Consider the following 19828-nt stretch of genomic DNA (forward strand, 5'->3'; position numbering starts at 1 on the left):
AGTAAAAAAACAATAACTAAGAAATTTTCCTATTTTTAATTAAGGGAATAGATCTAATAGATCAAATTTCTCTGCAACTGGGTGCGAGATGAGATTCTCAATCCCCAAACTTCCTAATAAATACTTTGACCTTTTCCCAATTAAAAACTTAACTGCATCTGTGGTCATGACAACTGGGCACAACTTTCCTTGCTGGTTATAAATAATATACACATTGAAAGATTGAGTGCTCAGCAGAAGTCAGTGGCTAAAAAGTTGGAAATCTAGGTTTAAATCCTCTTTTGAATATGAGCAAGGCAAACCCTCCCTGGACCTGTATACAATAGAGATTATGCAAGGAGCAGAGTTTTTTGGCATTTAAAAGTAAAATAAATATCAAAAATGTCTCACCCGGCTTGTTGCCTGCTTTAATTGGCACAAGTTTAATTTCTAAAATGTGTTTTTAAAAAAAAAAATCAATTCATAAGCAATTTTATAGAAGTCCTTGTTTTATTATGAAAATGATCAGTTTGATCAAAAAAGTCTGCTCACAAGTTACACATGAACATTCTGTGTACAAAGGTCTACCTGAAATAGCATATTTTTAAAATGATTTTCATTTTTAAAGGGATGCAAATATTGACATTTTATTACATGTCCATTTTAAGATTAGATCTTTATGTTTCTAGGTGCAAGATTACAACAAGGACAACTGAAACATGACCTGGACACAATCCTTTTTAGGTCGAAAGTTTGAAATCATTTTTGATAGATGAGGTGAAGACATTTTAATAACCAGCCCTTATGTGTATTCAAAATTACTGCAATACTGACATGACAGTCAGTTTTTTCTCCTTAAGGCTACTAGACTTGGTTTCAAATATGTTGAGAATTCTAGACCACTTAATATGCCAAAAATAAAAAAAATTCCAATAAAAAGTAGGAAATAGTATTATTTGCTATTAAGTGAAATTATTGTCCCAATTACTACATAAATCATGTTACATATCAACAGGGAAGACAAGTTATCAAATATTATCAAATAGTTTTGTTTATACCCCTCATTTAAAAAAAAGTTTGGTTTTCCCCCCAAGACAATACCAATTATGAAATTAAAACTTTTTTCCATCAGGTTGGAGGGGGAGGATAATATTGTCCATAATTCCAGGGATTCTGGTAATTATACTGTAACAAAAAAACAGACAAATTAGCACTGTTATCTGGTTATCTTTATCAGGAAATGTTATTCATCAAAATTAGGTAATTTTAAAATAAAGGAACCTGAGTTTAACTCCATCATTTTATGGTCTGGGCGCACAATATCCCTTAGGTAACTCCCCTACACCTTCAAAAAGAAGCACAGCCATACTGGAATCAAGTACTTCTACTAATTCAGTAATCAACAAAAAGTACCCTAACAATATTAGCTGTGGCTCTAAAAACCTGAAATCCAGTAGCAAAGGAAGGGCGATACTTTGAATCAGGAATACAATCTACACATATGAAGAAAGGCCAGCATGGCACTGTGGCAGGACTGGTCAATAAAAAAATTTGAAAAGCCCACTTCTGACCCTTACAGTGACTCACGGGCAAATCTCAATTTTCATAGGCCTCAACCAACTCTTTAAGACATTTATAAATGGATTACAATCTGCATTATTTAGAACAAGTTCCCATACTGACAAAAAAGTCAAAACAAGCATTTAATAAGCACCTATTATTGTAGGCTAGGCTCTATTCTATCCACACCTTAGTAGAAGATATCAAGACAAAAAAATTTAAATGATGCCTTTCTTGGCAAGTTTATCACGAGTGTACATAAGTATATCTGTAGAAAAGTCAGTGGGAAAGATAAAAACTTTAAGAGAAACTGGGTCACAGAAAAAGTCCCCAAATATGAATTATTTATACTTACTTGATACCAGGCACTATAATTATATGCAGCTTGGTTAGCTTGGATGTCTCCATCAATCATCTGAGTAGATGCTAACGTGGCATCTTCTGTGTGTACTTTTTTTTCATCTGGCTCTTCTGCCCTATTAAGACAAAAATAACCAAGTGTTTCAAAATTCTGGGCACCAAGACAAGAATTCTGTATCCATTAAGCTTTTTTTTTGGGGGGGGGGGTTAATAAGGGTTCAGTGACTTGCCCAGGGTCACACAGCTAGTAAGTGTCAAGTGTCTGAGGCCAGATTTGAATTCAGGTCCTTCTGAATCCAGGGCCTGTGCTTTATCCACTGCACCACTTAGCTGCCCCCTCCATTAAGCTTTAAAAAGCACAACAATCAGCCACTTTAAGTCAGCATAATGAAGGAACAGTAAGTTTCTTGCCCTCACTGATAATTACTGGTGCTGATTCTGGATTATACACTTTATGTAGACTTTGACTTTTAAAAATAGTTTTTTTTTAAAGTAAAGAAAAACAACAATAAGAACAAAACAATTTTTAAATTCTTCTATGTTCAGAAAAATAATTAACTTTTGAACCAAAAAACAATATGGGACAATTTCTCTTATATAAGAACTGACATTCCCAACTTATGATCCAAATATTCACAAATCATAGATTTAGGTAGAAGGGGTTTTTTTTGTTGTTGTTTTTTTAGTTTTTAGTGAGGCAACTGGGGTTAAGTGACTTGCCCAGGGTCACACAGCTAGTAAGTGTTAAGTGTCTGAGGCCAGATTTGAACTCAGGTACTCCTGACTCCAGGGCCGGTGCTCTATCCACTGTGCCACCTAGCTGCCCCCAGAAGGGGTTTTTTAACCCTCTTATTTAAAAGATAAGAAAACAGGCCTAGAGAGGTTGGCTTGCCCAAGGTCATAAAGGCATCAAAGGCAGAATTTGAACCTAGGTCCAAATGCAGTGGGGTTTATGGGTTAAAAATAACCTTTAGAAATGCTAACCAAGTATTTCTTCAACTTAATCCACTGTAATGATCTTAAAGATATTACATACCCATTTTCAGCTTTCCTTTTTAAAGAATCTTGTTCTTTTAAAAGTATTTGATGTTCATCATAAGCATCCAAAAGCCTGAATGGGGGGGAAAAGGCATTAGGTTTTTTCTATATTTAAGGTATAAAATAATGTCAATAATTATTTTTTCCAGAAAATCTATGTTATTTCAAAGTCTTCAAGTTTTCTAACAATAACTAACATTTGTTTTGTAGTTAGAAGAAAAAAACCTTTATGTTAAATGAAAACCAAAAAGTTTTCAATTTGAATATCACAACAGCTCATTGATAAAAAGTCTTTCTTTAAACTTTTATGGACTCTTGTACATTTTAAGGTAAAAGTTACCAAACTGTTTTCTACTAAAATTTTTTTAAAAACACAAAAAACACAAAACCAAAACTCTATGGAATTTGTAAGCATAGGATATATAAATGGAATGCCCAGCAGTTATGATATCTGTAACAAGATTTCTGCCACTTAAAAGTCTATGAATGGAAATCGTTCAAAGACAAGAGAAATCCTACCTTAAATTCTTTTTTGTTTTGTTTTGTTTTGGCAGGGCAATGAGGGTTAAGTGACTTGCCCAGGGTCACACGGCTAGTAAGTGTCAAGTGTCTGAGGCCAGATTTGAACTTAGGTACCACTGAATCCAGGGCCAGTGCTTTATTCACTGTGCCACATAGCTGCCCCCTACCTTAAATTCTTAATTTCCATGATTAAAGCTACTTTTATCAATACTTGTGCCTCAAAACAAAAATTCCAAAATCACAATGAGTAGTCATAAAATAAAGTTTCTTATGTCATGATGCAAGTAGTAAGCAATATGGAAAAAATTTTATCCAAGTCATAACAGTTTTTTAAAATCAAACTATTTCTGGGGGCATCCAGGTGGCGCAGTGGATAGAGCACTGGCCCTGGAGTCAGGAGGACCTTTGTTCAAATCCAGTCTCAGACACTTGACAACTTACTAGCTGTGTGACCCTGGGCAAGTCACTTAACCCCAATTGCCTCACACAAAAAAAACAAAAACAAAATTAAACTATTTCTGGAGAAAACACAAGCTGAACCATGATGTGTATGTTTAACTTTCATTTCCTCAAGTGGCTGACATGCATTTACCTAAAATAATCATTCAATTGTGCGGTACTGAGACATAGAAAAAGTACCCAAATAAAAATACCCAGCTCCTATGCCCATGATTCCAGTTCTTAAGATTTTTTTTCTAGCAAAGCAAAAAACTGGCAAATTCTACTGTGCTGGAGAGCCTTTTAGTTATTCCCTTAGTTTGAGATTTTTGTCTGTTTTCTGAGGATAAGATTAGCTATTTACAAAAAAGATATTCAGGTAAGCATATTAGGTGAATTATTTGGCCAAAACAACACATAAAATGAAAAAAGTACCTCCAAGGTGCTCTTTTACTCATTTACTACCTGTATAAGCTTCAACAGGGAACTAGGGGTCTCAATTTCTTTATCTGTAAATTTCTGGGGGGTTTTGTTGTTTTTTAATGGTGAGGCAATTGGAGTTAAGTGACTTGCCAGGGTCACACAGCTAGTAAGTGTCAAGTGTCTGAGGTCACATTTGTACTCAGGTCCTCCTGACTCCAGGGCTGGTGCTTTATCCACTGTGTCATCTAGCTGCTCCATCTGTAAATTGAGGGTTGGATTAGTGAAAGTGGTCCAGAAAAGGAAGATGAGCCTAAGAATGAGAGTTTTTAGACAGTCTATACACATCAGTAGACTAAGATCATCATTGTCCAAGAACCTCCATGTCCTGACTCAGCCCAGATCTTTATCTACTACTTACTAAGCTTCTTTTAATGGGATCTTAACAAATTTTATCTGTATCTTTTTCTGCAATAGATTTTGTTGTAACTGTCTTCACCGAAGTTTTTTTCAAAACCTCATGATGACTATTAAAATAAAAGATAGCACACCGACCACTGAAATGATGTTTCCTGTTGCCATTGGACTAAAAAAAAAAAAACCACCCCCCCAAAATAAAAAAAAAACAAACCACCCTCTGCCAAAGCCTTGAGTCCATGATAATCTCTAAATTAATTTTTACATTTGCAAGTTCCTTTTGACCTTATTTCATTAATATTCTGAATGTTAAAAACATTTTTTTAAAAGGTGATTATCTTCAGGTCAAACCATAATTAGTAAAAAGGTCCTTTTATTTTTTTCTTGCTCAATACGATCTGTGATCAGAATCGTTTAGGAATTTCCTCCAACAATACAGAATGCAGCTCATCAATGCCTTGCCCATTAGGGGCAACTGCTGTTCATGTTTTCCTCTAAGTTCACCAGAGGGGGAGCACTCTGTGCTATATAGAATTCTCCCTCACTTTCTCCTGACATCCTGAAGGCACCTGTGGAGCATTCTGTCCACCTGTCATTCCTCAACTTTATCACATCTTCTCTCTGTCATTCAGTCCCCTGAGGATATCTTTTGCTCCTGTTCTTCAGAATTCCTCACTGACTATGTTGCATGCAGCCTACTCACACCCTTTGTGTGACTGATACTCATTTTTAGTTTTTTGGTGAATGCTGTTGTATTCCATGTCTTGCTACCATGTATCAACACTGGGAGAAATGGACCTTTAGCTTTCATAGGAAGCCTGAGTTTATGAAAAGAGCTTTGTGATTTTCCAAAGGCAACAGAGCAAAATTGGAGCCTGATCTCATATTCAGTTCTGTCCTTCTGAACTGTCTGATCCGGATACACATAGTGGTGGGTGAGCTCTATAGGTGTGCAAACAAATGCTTGTTGGAGTCTGGGCAATAGACATTGTTCATCCACTTAAAGGTCTTTGCTGTGTGTCAGGCAGTTGTCTCTGAGGATACTCTTCAATATGCTGGGACTTGATGCAATCAGTACAATATCATGTGCAAGCCAGGACACCTGGACAATCTCACCATCCAGAGGATCCCTTTTCATCTTGGACTCTGGGCCTCATCACTTCCACTATAGTGCAGAGCAATTTTGCCAAGCTTACATCTTATGTCTCTTATGCCTTGTCTGATGTTTATGATCAGAAGGTTATTGAACAAGGTTATTATTTCTGTTAGATCTTTCAAGGAGGTGTGAATGATGTAGACATATCCATGGGAGAACCTGTTGTAAAAGAGCATACCAAATTTAATGTTGGGTTTTTTTTTTAAATCAACAAAGGACCACAGTGATTATGTACAGTCTTGTATTCTCTTCAAGGATGCCCTCTATTCATGTAAAAAGTCTCAGGAAGATTTTATATAGATGGAAGAGAGGGTCAATAGCCATTTTTATTTTCTTAATTGCCTTTTTCAGTGGTATTAAAGTCTTGATTTTCACCATGCCTTTGAAATTTTTGCTTTCTTAAACCAATGGATGAAAGTATACTATCAGTTGTCCACTTATTTTTGATAGTCTATTACTAGTTTAAATAGGTTCAGTGATACTTCAATACCTCAACACTAAGGTTTTTTCTGTCTTAAAGTATACTTTATTTTGGCCTTTACACTGCTAAAGAGCTGGCTAGTAGCTTTATTATGTTGATGCAATAAAAACTTGTATTTCTTAAGCACTTATTTATTAGGTGCTAAGCATAGAAAAAAAATAAACTCCCTATTCTCAAGGAGATAACATTCTATCAGAGGAGGCAGCATGTTCTTAATAAGAAACAAAATATTTATCAAGGTAATTTCGTGGAGCAAGGTCACTAAGCTGGGTATGGTAATCAGGACAGGCTTTATTAGAGTAGCTCTGAAAGCACAAGGCATTTCAAGAGATAGAGACGAGAAAGAAGTGCATTTCATACATAGAGATCAGTCAATGCAAAGGTATGGAAACAGATGATGGAGGTCCTTAAGTGGGATAGTGTCCATGTGAATAGTGAAGAGTTTGGATGTAAAAACTTATGAGGATGCATGTGGAAGTAGACAACAACTGACAACTTAATGGATACACACACAGCCATTAAGTTACCTACATGTATGTATATTTTATGTATGCACATGCACGAATGCAATTCATATGTATGTTACGGGAAGAGCATAACATCAAAGACTAGAAGGATGGTGGTATCCTTGAAAGAAATAGCCAAGTTTGGAAGAGGAAAGGGGTTATTTGTGAGGGGAAAGATAGTAAGATACTGTGTACATGTGGTTTTATATGTCTATAGACTGACCAGTTTAAGATGTCCCAAAGGGGACTGAAGTGTAAAAGATTGACTTAGGCTAGATAAATAGATGTGGAAGTCTCCTGCACAGAGAGAACAATCAAACCCTTTGATGCTAATGAGGTCACCAAGAGAGTATATATAAAAAGAGAAGAAAGGAGAGTCCAAGACAGACCTTTGAGGTATATCCACAATTAAGAGGTATGATATGGATGATGGGACTGACAAATGGAAAATGATTTAGGCCTAGAAAGGAAGAGAACATGCAGGACTGAACATTATTCTTCCAAGATAGTACATGGTTATAAATCAAGGAATATCACTTCTTTGAAGAATCAGGCACTAACTGGGCACTAGATGGCGCAGTAGATGAAGCACCAGCCCTGATTCAGGAGGATCTGAGTTCAAATGTGGCCTGAGACACTTGACACTTACTAGCTGTGTGACCCTGGGCAAGTCATTTTAACCTTCACTGCCCCACCAAAAAAAGAAAAGAAAAAAGAAAGGATCAGGCACTAAAAGGACAATGGAAAAGGTGGGTATAAATAAGCTGCGGCATATATATTAACACAGAACTGTGCCCCCAAACAGTAAAAACCATCACCGAGATATAGAACTATGAATGGGAGGTTAGAATGTAAAAGCAAATAGTTTTTAAAAATTACTGACAGACTACATATAATATTGGAATATCACAAGGGCTAATGACATACCCATGGCACACTATACATATCTTTATATGATTTCCAAGAAAATATGCTAAAGAATTATGTAAGACAGCATGGTATGGCAACAGAAAGAACTCTAGATTTTACTCAAAGAACCTGGATTAGAATGCTTGCTGTGCTAACTTAAGTAGTGTTGACAAAAATAACTTAATTCTCACATTGATCAAATCCAAGGATACATGGAAGTATAAAAAACAACCAATAAACATTTACTAAGCCTCTATTAGGTGCCAAATGCCAAGGAAACAAAAATGAAAATAAAGTGAAAGACATTAAGTTGAAGATTTTATAAGGGAAACCAGATCTTACCATTATGGTTTCTATTTAAGTAGAAGGATGACATCAGTTTTAAATCAATGATAACTACACTAAGTTTAAATAAAATCTATTAAAAAAATTTAAACTAGCTTTATCAGAAAATCTTACACATGCATACTTTCATCATTTACTCTTAAAATGAAAATCTGAAGCAAATAGATATAAAATAAAACTTAATTTTTACCCTAAATATTAGTTTTTCCTTAATTTTCTTTATGTACTTCACAATCATCAGGCAACATAATGAACATTTTCATACACAATGAACAGAAACAAAGGATTATATACAAAACTATGAATCTCTACTATAGGCTTTTTCTTTTAAAAGTATATATTAAGCATAATATGATCATACAACACGTGCTTGTGTCCTCTTCTGAAATTCCTTGTTTCGTTGACACTTTTTATTCTTTGCTTCTCTATTACTAACTCCCCAAACCACAACATAAAACACATTTTTAAAGGCAATAAGATTTCTGGGGGACACAACTTGTAGTTTCACTGGTATAGGTAATTCTTGGCAAGACAATTCCCTCTACCAATGAAAATCTATAAATATTTTGCAATTCAGAGGGAACACTAAGAGCTAAGTAACAACGTGTTTCAGGGTTATGCAATGATCTAGAGCTCCTGAATCCATGAAAATTCTCCAACAACTACCTGTATTGTGCTACTTTTAAGATTTCACTTTAAAAGTGAAAAGTTTCATATTTAAGTGCTGTATGTTCTTCCTTCAAAACCTCAGTTCCTCTCCATTCCTAGTATCCCAACTTGAGTCCAGGTTCTAATCGCTAATTATTACTAGAGGGGTCTAAAAATCATTAACTACAGGGGCAGCTAGGTGGTGCAGTGGATAGAGCACTGGCCCTGAATTCAGGAGGACCTGAGTTCAAATCCAGCCTCAGACACTTAACACTTACTAGCTGTGTGACCCTAGGCAAGTCACTTAACCCCAACTGCCTCACCAAAAAAAACCAAAAATCATTAACTACAGTCTCTCCTCATTACAACATTCCTCACTGGGTGGCTATTAGATTAAGCTGTCACTCCCTCAGCTACAAACTTCCAGTGGCTGCCCAATGTGTTCAAAGCTCTTAAATCTGATTTTTAAGACTTCACAGTAAGTAAATGGGGCCACTACATCTAACCCAATTGAACTTCCCACTGATTAGCCAAATAATCAGCCCTTCACTCTAGCTAGGCTTGTTTCTTAAACAACCATAAATTTGACCAAATTGATTCCTATCTTCTACAATGAATGACATTTCTTCCTTTTCCCCCCAAGCACCTTCAAAATTCAACAACTTTAGCCAAGTTCATGTTGCTTTCCCTAACTCTTCTGGGATGTTTCGATTTGGCTCTTAAGTACCATAAGACAAAGTATGTTAAAACTCTTTCATATCATGTCTGTATATGCCCAACTTAGGAGCATTTTTCTATAATGCATTGTTTTTTTTCCTCTTTCCAGGCTTGAGAGTGCTGAATTTATTTGTTCTGAGTTTAGTCATGTTTTAAAAAATTGAACTTCTCATTGAAAATTAGATAAGCAAGCCAAACAATAATAGGGCACTCACTAGCTGCATTCCACTGCAATTCCCAGGGAAGATGATGACAACTACCATAGCATTCTTCAAGGCTCCTAAAAAGCCATTACTAAGAGCTCTAACAGAACCAAATGAAATAGTACACTTGCCTTTTTTTTCATTAATATAAATACATAATTAAGTGATAACTAGGAGCTCTTTTTGCTGCATTATAAACTAATTTCTGGAAAAACTTTAGCAAGAAAACTAGAAACATATCTTCGCCTTCAATATTTTTTTGTTGTGTTTTTTTTTGGTTTTGTTTTTTTTCAGGGCAATGGGGGTTAAGTGACTTGCCAGGGTCACACAGCTAGTAAGTGTCTGAGGCCAGATTTGAACTCAGGTTCTCCTGAATCCAGGGGCGGTGCTCTATCCACTGCGCCACCTAGCTGCCCCCTCAATATTTTTTTAAAAGGAGGAGAGGTACAAGGGGTAAAGGGAAAAATACAGGAGTAATGAAGGAAGAAAGAGGTATACTTTCCCTTAGTCAAAGGATTCAGTCCCCATTTGAATTTTGAAGGACACAGTAAGTATTAAGGAGAAATAAGAAACAAAATTATCACTGATATATTCCTTGGCTTTAGTGTGGTCAGTATTTTAATTTAGAAGGAAAAACATTCCCAACTATATAGATGTTTAGTTTTTTTAGACTTTTTTAGAAGTCAATGTTCACTCATTCATCTTTCAAGTAAATAGTAAATATGTCTTACTTGTTCACATCAGAACCAAAATCTTCTAGAAACTCCACTTTTCGCTGAGAAAACGTAATTCTCATTTTAATAGGCAACGAACCATGTATAGCCTTGTCAAAACAGGTGAGGATATTGTCTTCATTTTGTTTGAGATCTCCACTATATTCCATTTCAAGTAAGTTGAGGTATAATTTCGTGTTCTCCTGTTTCAAAAGAAACACCAATAACATTAATTGCCTAAAATAGAGATAAAATGACAGAATTTAAAAACATTCAATAACAATTATTACAGTAATATTGTTATATAAATACATTACAACAAAATTATAAAAATATCATAAATCAGGGGATAGGGAGAGGTCAAAAACACCTACATACAAAATAATGTCATGCACAGCTGACTAGTCACAAGTAGGGAACTCAGAAAAGGCCTGTGTAGGAAGTGATCTGTGAGTGATATGAAATCAATTTTGGAATGCCAGGGGATAAATTTCTATTTTCTCCTTGATATAATTATGAAGGAACCATTGGAGTTTACCAAGTAACAGATGAACTAGTTAGAATAATGCTTTTGGCACTGATGGAGCTAAAAGAATAGATTAAAGAGACAAGAAACTGAAGGTAGCAGAGCAATGAGGAGGCTACTTTGACAGTCTAAGCATGAAATGATGAGGGCTTGGACTGAAGCAGGAAAACAAGTTCCCATTTTCCAGAAATATATTTTAAATTATATAGTATAATAAAAATTATTCCAGTGGGGCAGCTAGGTGGTGCAGTGGATAGAGCACCGGCCTGGAGTCAGGAGGACCTGAGTTTAAATCTGGCCTCAGACACTTAACAATAGCTGTGTGACTCTGGGCAAGTCACTTAAACCCAATTGCCTCACCAAAAAATAAATGAATGAATGAATGAATAAAAATTATTCCAAGTGGAAAAATATAAACTCCATCAATCATCCCACATAAATGTATGTATGTATACCTGCATATATTAGAAGTGACATTCCAAATACAGAAAAATGTACGGCTATTGCAACATTTAGTATGGTTTTGGGTTGTTTTTGTTTTTTTTTTTTTGCAGGGCAATGGGGGTTAAGTGACTTGCTCAGGGTCACAACAGCTAGTAAGTGTCAGGTGTCTGAGGCCAGACTTGAACTCAGGTCCTCCTGAATCTAGGGCCAGTGCTTTAATCCACTGCGCCACATAGCTGCCCCCTAGTATGTTTTTTAAAAAACCGTTTTCAATGGTCATTTTTAAACTTTTAAACCAATAATTAATATTTTTGCTGTCAAATTAGTTAAGAATGGCAAACATTTAATGTCCTATCCAAGGTTGCACTTTCATTTTTATCTAAATTGAATTTTCCACTCAGGTTTGAATTACTACATGACAAATGTAGCATGTGTATGTGTGTGTATATATGTATGTATGTGTGGTATGTGTGTGTATGTATGGATGCATGCATGCATGCATGCATGCATATATGTGTAGCTTAATACTAATTGGACCTCTGATTTTATTGGTATAGGAAACTCCAGGTGAATAAATTCCCTCTATGCATAAAGAGACTAGAATCTGCCTTGCAACTTGGAGTCTAGAGACCTGTCTTACAGCCTTGAAAGGTTAAGGGAACCAAGGAGTCACAGAGCAAGGAGACTAAGGTAGGAGTCAAGCCCAGGCCTTCTCAACTCTGACATCAGCTCCTAACCACTTAGATGATGCCTCTCCCCCACCCCCTCATATCTGATTAATGGCTGAAAACAAGAATGGCAACATCAGCTTAGAGGGACTGGTGTCTTCATGTAGTAATAAAATAATATTACATACAGACCAAACCTGTCATCACTGTTGCCAGTATGATAAAGTATTTGCTTATTTGCCTATTTCAATATTTGAAATGTACAGAAACACATACTTTGTCTCTCTCAATGGCTTCCAAGAGCACTTTTCTTGATTTTGGAAGGTTTTTCTGTATCTTGAAAAGATGTCGGGCTAGTTTTATAGCATAAAATGAGGATTCATTATTTGATTTGGCATTCTTAACAGCATCCTGAAGCAAGTGTTCAGCTTCTTCCATGTTTCCATGCCGTCGCTCTAAACTTACTCTTCTCAAACGAACCATTGCAATCCTAGAACACATTCTTCAATCGTTCTTAGACTGCTTCTTGCTTCATTAATATTACCTAGAAGTATCAAGTAAATATTCATGTTTTTAAAAAGCCTTCTCCTACAACCTTCCCATCCTTTTGATTTGATTATAATTTAAAGTAAAAATTTCAGAAACAAAATTTAAACTGATGTTGCAAATTCTTACCCTGCTGTTCTTCAAAAGCAGCCCATAGCATGTGAACCATGGGTTTCTTTGGAAGATGTATAGTACAAGCCCTGCTGTAGACATGTCTCACTCCTTCGATACTATGGTTTTCCATGTACTTGGCATACTACACACAGAAACAGAGTAAACACTGAATAATTTATGATTGAGTAGGCCATTAAATACATTTCAGAACAATAAAATTCTATTTTTAAACCCATTCAGCACCTTTATTGAACCACTAGACTAGTTTCTGTAAGGAAGGACGAAGAGAGGCAACGAGGTTGGCATATGCAGCAGTCAAATCTGGTTGCAAGCAGACCATCTCCTAATGCAACAGATATAGTTACATGAACAACATTCGACAGAGGTACAAAAAAGGTTAGTCACTGGATCAATGTTTGTAATCTATTAAAAATCATTAAAATGTAATTTTCGCACCTTAATCCAAAAGTCCTCATAGAGGGCACATGATATGACACATCTTTCAAGAGAACCACAACACGTTCGTGAGTCCCATTTTCAATTTCAAATTCTAAGTATTCTTTCCAGTTTTTCAGTTGGGCTTTTCCAATGGTTTCACAATGGAAATAAGGTCTTTTAATCTGAATTTTAAAAATAGCATGGCCAGTGCAAACATGCCAATATTGTTTAACACAGAAATGTCAAATGTGAATTCAATTAATATAAATTAAAAAACTGGTCTACTGTCTAAAATGTTGTGTGCTTTAACATACTGTGGGTTTTTTTTTAATTTATATCCCCTATACTTGGTATAATTCTGAGGCACATGCTAAGGAATCAATTTTAAATTAAATTTTATACTCTACAAACCGGGCATAATGAATAATTTTTTTAAAAAATACTCATGAACTCTCGGCTTTTCAGAATCATTTAATTAATAATGATCTAGTTCAGTATGGGCTACTAATTAATATAACTAATATTCTAAGAGTTCTAATAAAATCTTGATGATTCATGGCATCTACTGAAATTCAAATAAATTATTTTAATGAGATTTATATACAGGATAGTTCAATAGGAAAAAAGTATGTAGTCTTTATTTCTAGTTAAATAAGCAACAAACAAAAACCATAAAACAGAAAGTCAAGTTTCAAAACATCATATGTATTTTTAAAAAAGAACACTTACACCTTCTTCAAAGGTCCACTCTGCTAACCTCATGCTCATTATAATTAAACATTTCTTGATGAATCTCAATGATTCTATGTCTCATGTTTTCTATTTCAGTGATTAGCTTAGGAGAGAAAAAAAGAAGCATTAAAGAAATTAGTTTAGATTACAATTTATACCAGCTGCTTTAATCTCAGAATTATAATTATATAACATTATTTCTTCCAGTAGAGACAGCACCATCAATGTTAAACTAAAATTCATCTCTTGTAGAATTTTCAGAAAATACTATTTTTGCATTTCTTGAATTTTCTAGGTTGTACATTAATATCAAGAAATTCTTTTGCTGGTTATCTTTAAAAGTGAAATTTATCTTTATGCTAATTAATACCAAACACTTGTTCCTATTAAAAACATTCCATAAATTACATTTAAACCCAACAGTTGCAGCTGCAGAATTAGTCACTATTTGCCTTCAAGAGAAGTGAAAGGCTTGTTATTTTAATCATTTCACTTTCAAAATGTGAAATGATTGGTAAAAGAGTGATTTATAACTCAATACATCATATCTGTAACGAAGAATATGCAAACAGAGTTTATCATACACTAAAGGGAGGAACTTTTTAATTACTTTTGCTGGGTCAGTTATATCTTCAATGCCAGATGGTAAATCATCACCAGGAGGGCCATCATCACCACTGTGTCCATTTACAGAAGCCAGCTCTCTTCGTAGCTGAATAAATTGCTCACTAGATAAAAGGTCTCTAGGCAAGTTATTCTGTACATGTTCTTTAAACCTAGAAGATGCAATAATATATATTAAATATTTCAAAGCTCAAGGCCATCTTACTCTCAAAGCAAATATGCACTGACTTTTTAATGCTTCATAAAATTTGAATGTATCAAGGAAGTTATGACCAAAACAAAAACAAAAACAAAACAACCAAAAACAATCCAGTATCAGAGATGAAATAATACTGCTATAAATTAACATACACACAAAAGCAAAACTGCATAGTATGACCAAGATTTATTTGTATAAATGCTACAAATCAAATAGAAATTTGATTTCACTTTGTTGCATACTTTTAACAATACTAAGATGGGTCTTTATCTCACAAATTGGGCTTTCTCTTTAGAAAATACTGTTCATGGGGCAGCTAGATGGCGCAGTGGATAGAGCACCCCGGCCCTGGGGTCAGAAAGACCTGAGTTCAAATCTGGCCTCAGACACTTAACATTTACTGGCTGTGTGACCCTGGGCAAGTCACTTAAACCCCAATTGCCTCACCAAAAAAACCAAAAACAAAACCATTGTTCAAGTCAGCTAGAGATTAAAAAAAACTTTTTTTAGTTATTAATCTATTTAATAAATTTGGAAGTGAAAAGATTTCCTGGGAAAGGACAATTAGAATAAATGTTTTTGTCCTTTACCTCTTTTCAAGTTAATGCATGGACACAATGGATTTGTATTACAAAACAAATTAATTTCCAGTTACATAAAGGATAGTTTTCAACATTTTGTTTGATATCTTTGGGGACCCAGTGATCTCCCCTTTTGGGGGAGAGAGAATGAGGGTTAAGTGACTTGCCCAGGGTCACACAGCTAATAAGTGTCAAGGGTCTGAGGCCAGATTTGAACTCAGGTCCTCCTGAATCCAGGGCCAGTGCTTTATCCACTGCAACATCTAGCTGCCCCCCACAAAACAAATTAATAATAAAAGTTACTATATATAAATACTTTTTTGTTTTTCAGTCGTTTAGGGAAAGAACTGATATTAATTGAACACAGACTGAAGCATGCTATTTTTGACTTTCATTTTTTAAAGTTGAGTTTTCTTATACAATATGACTATATGGTAATGTTTTACATAATTGCGCATGTATAACCTATATATCTAATTGCTTACTGATTCAGGGAGAGGGGGGAAGGGAGTGAAGAAGGAATAGAATTTGTAACTCAAAACGTAAAAGTTTTTTAAAAGGAGAAGATACTGTATATGTGCATCTGTATAGATGCAAATAAATACTTACCCATGCACTATATATAAATATAAATACTAGCCCCAAAAGAAAAAAATTTGGATTGAATTCCTAGCTTCTTCACCACTCAAAAGTACATTATCATAACATATCTAGCCCATGGCTTTCTTATTTGGAAAGTGCAAAAGATTTTATAATCACTCAATTCAGTCACTACAGTGAAAGTGCTTTTGACGACCTTGAAAAACAGTCACTACTAATAATATGATTTTAAAAAGTAAGTGGTGGGGAGGGAGATAAGGGGTGGAAAGGGGAAGGAAGGAAGGGCAGATTGGGGAAGAGAGCAGTAAAAAGCAAAACACTTTTTAGGAAGGTAAAGATGTTCTGCATAACTGCACAAGTATGACATATTGAACTGCTTGATTTCATAGGGAGGGTTGAGGAGGGAGGGAGGAAGAAAATTTAGAACACAAAATTAGCTCAAAGACCTTAAACTCATCAGAATGGGCTCATGGAGGGAATAACATTCACACCCAGTTGGGAGGAGTAAGCTATTTAACCTACAGGAAAGTATGAGGGGAAGAGAATAAGGAAGGAAAGGTGAAAAAAAGGGAGTGCAGAGTAGGGGAGGGGACAGTCAGAAGTAAAACACTTTTGAGGAGGAATAGGTTAAAAGAAGATATAAAATAAAATTTTTAAAAGTTGTTCAAAGTTATATTAGTGATTACATAGCAGAATCAAGGTCTAAACCAGGATCTTATAATTCAAAAGTCAGTAATATTTCTACTATAATACATTATGATGGTACTATTCAAAATATTTAGATCAAAGTCCTACTCACATCTATTTTTAAAGCACCTTAAAACACTTAGTTTTTTGGGGCAGCTAGGTGGCGCAGTGGATAGAGCACTGGCCCTGGAGTCAGGAGTACATGAGTTCAAATCCAGTCTCAGACACTTGACACTTACTAGCTGTGTGACCCTGGGCAAGTCACTTAACCCCAATTGCCTCACTTAAAAAAAAAACAACACTTAGTTTTTCTACTTACCTCTGGAAATGATGACTGTATAGCTGTGTTGGAATACCAAGAATACGATCATATATAGTTGTAACCTCTCTCAAATTTCCCTGTTCATTTTCCCAGTTTATGTACATCTCCCATAATCTGTCAGATCGGAAATCTGTTCCTGCAGCTAAAACAGCATGCTCGAAAGTTCTGAAAAATTAAATTATTCCTAAAATTATCTGTGATGAAATCATCTTGTAAATGTTTTACAATCTTATAAAAAAATCTGTTTTTATCAGATAATCCTAATATTAAAATGTACTTTAAATCTTATATAACTAAAAAAAGGGGTACATTTTGCAAAGTAATGTGATATAGCAATTATCCTTCAGCTCAAACAGCACAAAATTGCTTTGTACACATTTAATCCAAAAGGAAACAAGTTGCAAACTCAAATGTCACATGAGCAAAGGCTCATGAATGTAAGGTCCCTTTGGGCAGGGGTAATTCTATTTTATAAATCCTTGTATTTAGCACAAAGCACTGCACACGTGGATGTTTAACAAATGTTTGTTGAATGAGGAAACTAATATAACTGCATAGGGAGTTCTCTAACATTAGATTTTAAATATAAAAAATTTAAAAGCACATAACCAAATATATACAAAATGACTGAAAAATGGTAAGAAAAGCTGAAACTCAGAATAAGCTAAGATTGTTAAAAGTACAGAAGAAAACAAAAAGTGTTAGTCTGAATCCATAGCATGGCAAGTCTGTGTTATATTAGCAAATTATTAAAAAAACTATTTTGATGATATGAAGCTGAAAGAGGTAATATAAGCATCATAAGAAGACAGAAACTGCATCTATGATAAAGGAAGAGAAATAGTTAAAAAAAAAAAAACATGAATTCAAGTAATCAAGACTACATGAAATTACATTAGAGCATTCCAAAACCATGCTATTGTGATCATTGTCAGTAATCTTTGAGAAAATGAAACAGGAGTTAAGCTTTAAGACTTAGGTTTTTGGGTGGTGGGTTTCTTTTTTTTGTTGTTGTTGTTTTTGGTGGTGGTGGGGCAAAGAAGATTAAGTGACTTGCCCAGGGTCACACAGCTATTTAAATTCAGGTCCTCTTGACTCCAGGGATGGTACTCTATCCACTGTGCCATCTAGCTGCCCTAGTTGTTGTGTTTTTTTTTAAAGATTCAGTTATTTATAAATGTTCCCTCAATTTATCAGACATATGAGAAAAGGGTACCATTCTGAAAATTACAAACAATTAAGCTTGATGTCAACTCCTGGAGAAATTCTAGAAAATATTTTTGAAGAGACAGTTTGTGATCTAGAAAAGAAAGCAGGTCACTAAGAACCAACAATGACATACTAAAAGTAGTCATGACAACCTAATTTTATTTCATTTTATGATGGGATTACTGATTGAATAGTTAGGATAATGACAAAGAAATATAGTAATTTTAGCAAGGTATACCTACATATTTCTTTTTTTAGTCTCTCCTGTTAGAATGCAAACACCTTTAAAGTAGACATTATATAATTCATTATATTTGCATTTCCAGTGCCTAACATAGTGCCTGGCACTTGGTAGGAGTTTAATGCTTGTTGAATGATATAAACAGGGTATCATTCCAGTTAGGATACTAGGGAAAAAAGATGCAAGTTGATTAAACAATTATATCCCAAGTACTGCTTAACATATATCAATTTAGAAATAGGTTTCTAATGTCAAGCCATGTAGCTCTGTACTTCTATGATCATAAAATTACAGATAGAGAGTTGAGAGGTACTTTAGAAGCCATTTAAACATTTTACAAATGACAGAACTGAAACCCAAGGACATTAGATGACTTGCAAAAGGTCATAGAAGTTTCAAGTACCCTGTCATAATCAACAAGTTTATGAAATATTTGGAGACATCTAAACTATGTTTATCATCTATATGGCTAATACAATGTTGAAATGGATATCCAATATAAGTAAGAATTAAGATCCAAAATTATCAAAACAATCTGGAATAATAAGCTAAAACAGAAAGGTAGAATTTAATAGGGGTAGATGTTTAAGTTAATAATAGTAATAGTTAGCATTTATATAGCACTTTAAGGTTTGCAAAACGCTTTAGAAAGATTTCATTTTATCCTCATGCCGACTAGAAAGATATGTCCTATTATTAGCCCCATTTTACAAATAAGGAAATTGAGCCAGGCAAAATATAAGTGATTTGCCAAGGGTCACAGATTTGAAATCAGATCTTACTGACTGATTGCAGGACCAATGTTCAATATCCACTGTAACATTTAGCTGACTAAAACAAAATCAACTCAAAAAAATTTTAAATTAAAATTAAAAAAAAAAAGAAATAAACTACATAGTAACAGTTAAAACTTGGTTTGACAGCTATTCAATTAAAAAAAGACCAGAAGGTTTAAGCTAATAAGGTTACACACAGATCAACAATCCAAAAAAAAAATTTTAGGCTGTCATTAACAAAAGTAGAAGGTCCACACAAAAATGAAACTAAGACCTCTACCATTCTCTTCACTGAATTTAGAGTTAAGATCCTATATTTTTAAATTTTCAATAAAAAATTGAGAAATTCATTAGAAGGGCAACCATAATGGTATAGAAACTGGCTAATCTAAAGAATATTTCAGGAAATGGGCAAGTTTTTTGTTGTTGTTGTTTTGGTGAGGCAATTGGGGTTAAGTGACTTGCCCAGGGTCACACAGCTAGTAAGCGTTAAGTGTTAAGTGTCTGAGGCCATATTTGAACTCAGATCCTCCTGAATCCAGGGCCAGTGCTTTATCCACTACGCCACCTAGCTGCCCCTCAGGAAATGGGCAAGTTTAAAGGACAATTGTTTTTAAAAGCTGTCTTTTGATTGGAGTCTGAATGCAGATCAAAGAATAATACTTTGGTCTGTATTTTCTTTCACAATATGACTAATATGTAAATATGC

General features: G+C 34.7%; 1 protein-coding gene and 1 non-coding gene across 2 annotated transcripts in view; both read right to left on the reverse strand.

Annotated features, from left to right (window-relative positions):
- Positions 1-447: 447 nt before the first annotated feature.
- PRPF39 (pre-mRNA processing factor 39) overlaps positions 448-19828 on the reverse strand; it is a 57519-nt gene continuing 38138 nt past the window's right edge. The window contains 13 exon segments of the mRNA XM_043981775.1: positions 448-1164; positions 1895-2015; positions 2936-3010; positions 10431-10615; positions 12327-12538; positions 12541-12594; positions 12726-12852; positions 13167-13216; positions 13219-13330; positions 13878-13896; positions 13898-13983; positions 14491-14656; positions 16891-17058. Of these exon segments, the coding sequence (XP_043837710.1) occupies positions 1108-1164; positions 1895-2015; positions 2936-3010; positions 10431-10615; positions 12327-12538; positions 12541-12594; positions 12726-12852; positions 13167-13216; positions 13219-13330; positions 13878-13896; positions 13898-13983; positions 14491-14656; positions 16891-17058 (1432 nt within the window). The 3' untranslated portion in view covers positions 448-1107.
- LOC122745164 lies at positions 12179-12265 on the reverse strand. The gene has a single exon (XR_006355437.1). It is a non-coding gene; the product is annotated as a small nucleolar RNA SNORD127 (small nucleolar RNA).

The sequence above is a fragment of the Dromiciops gliroides genome, chromosome 2 (genome assembly GCF_019393635.1).
Source record: "Dromiciops gliroides isolate mDroGli1 chromosome 2, mDroGli1.pri, whole genome shotgun sequence".
NCBI classification, from domain to species: domain Eukaryota; kingdom Metazoa; phylum Chordata; class Mammalia; order Microbiotheria; family Microbiotheriidae; genus Dromiciops; species Dromiciops gliroides.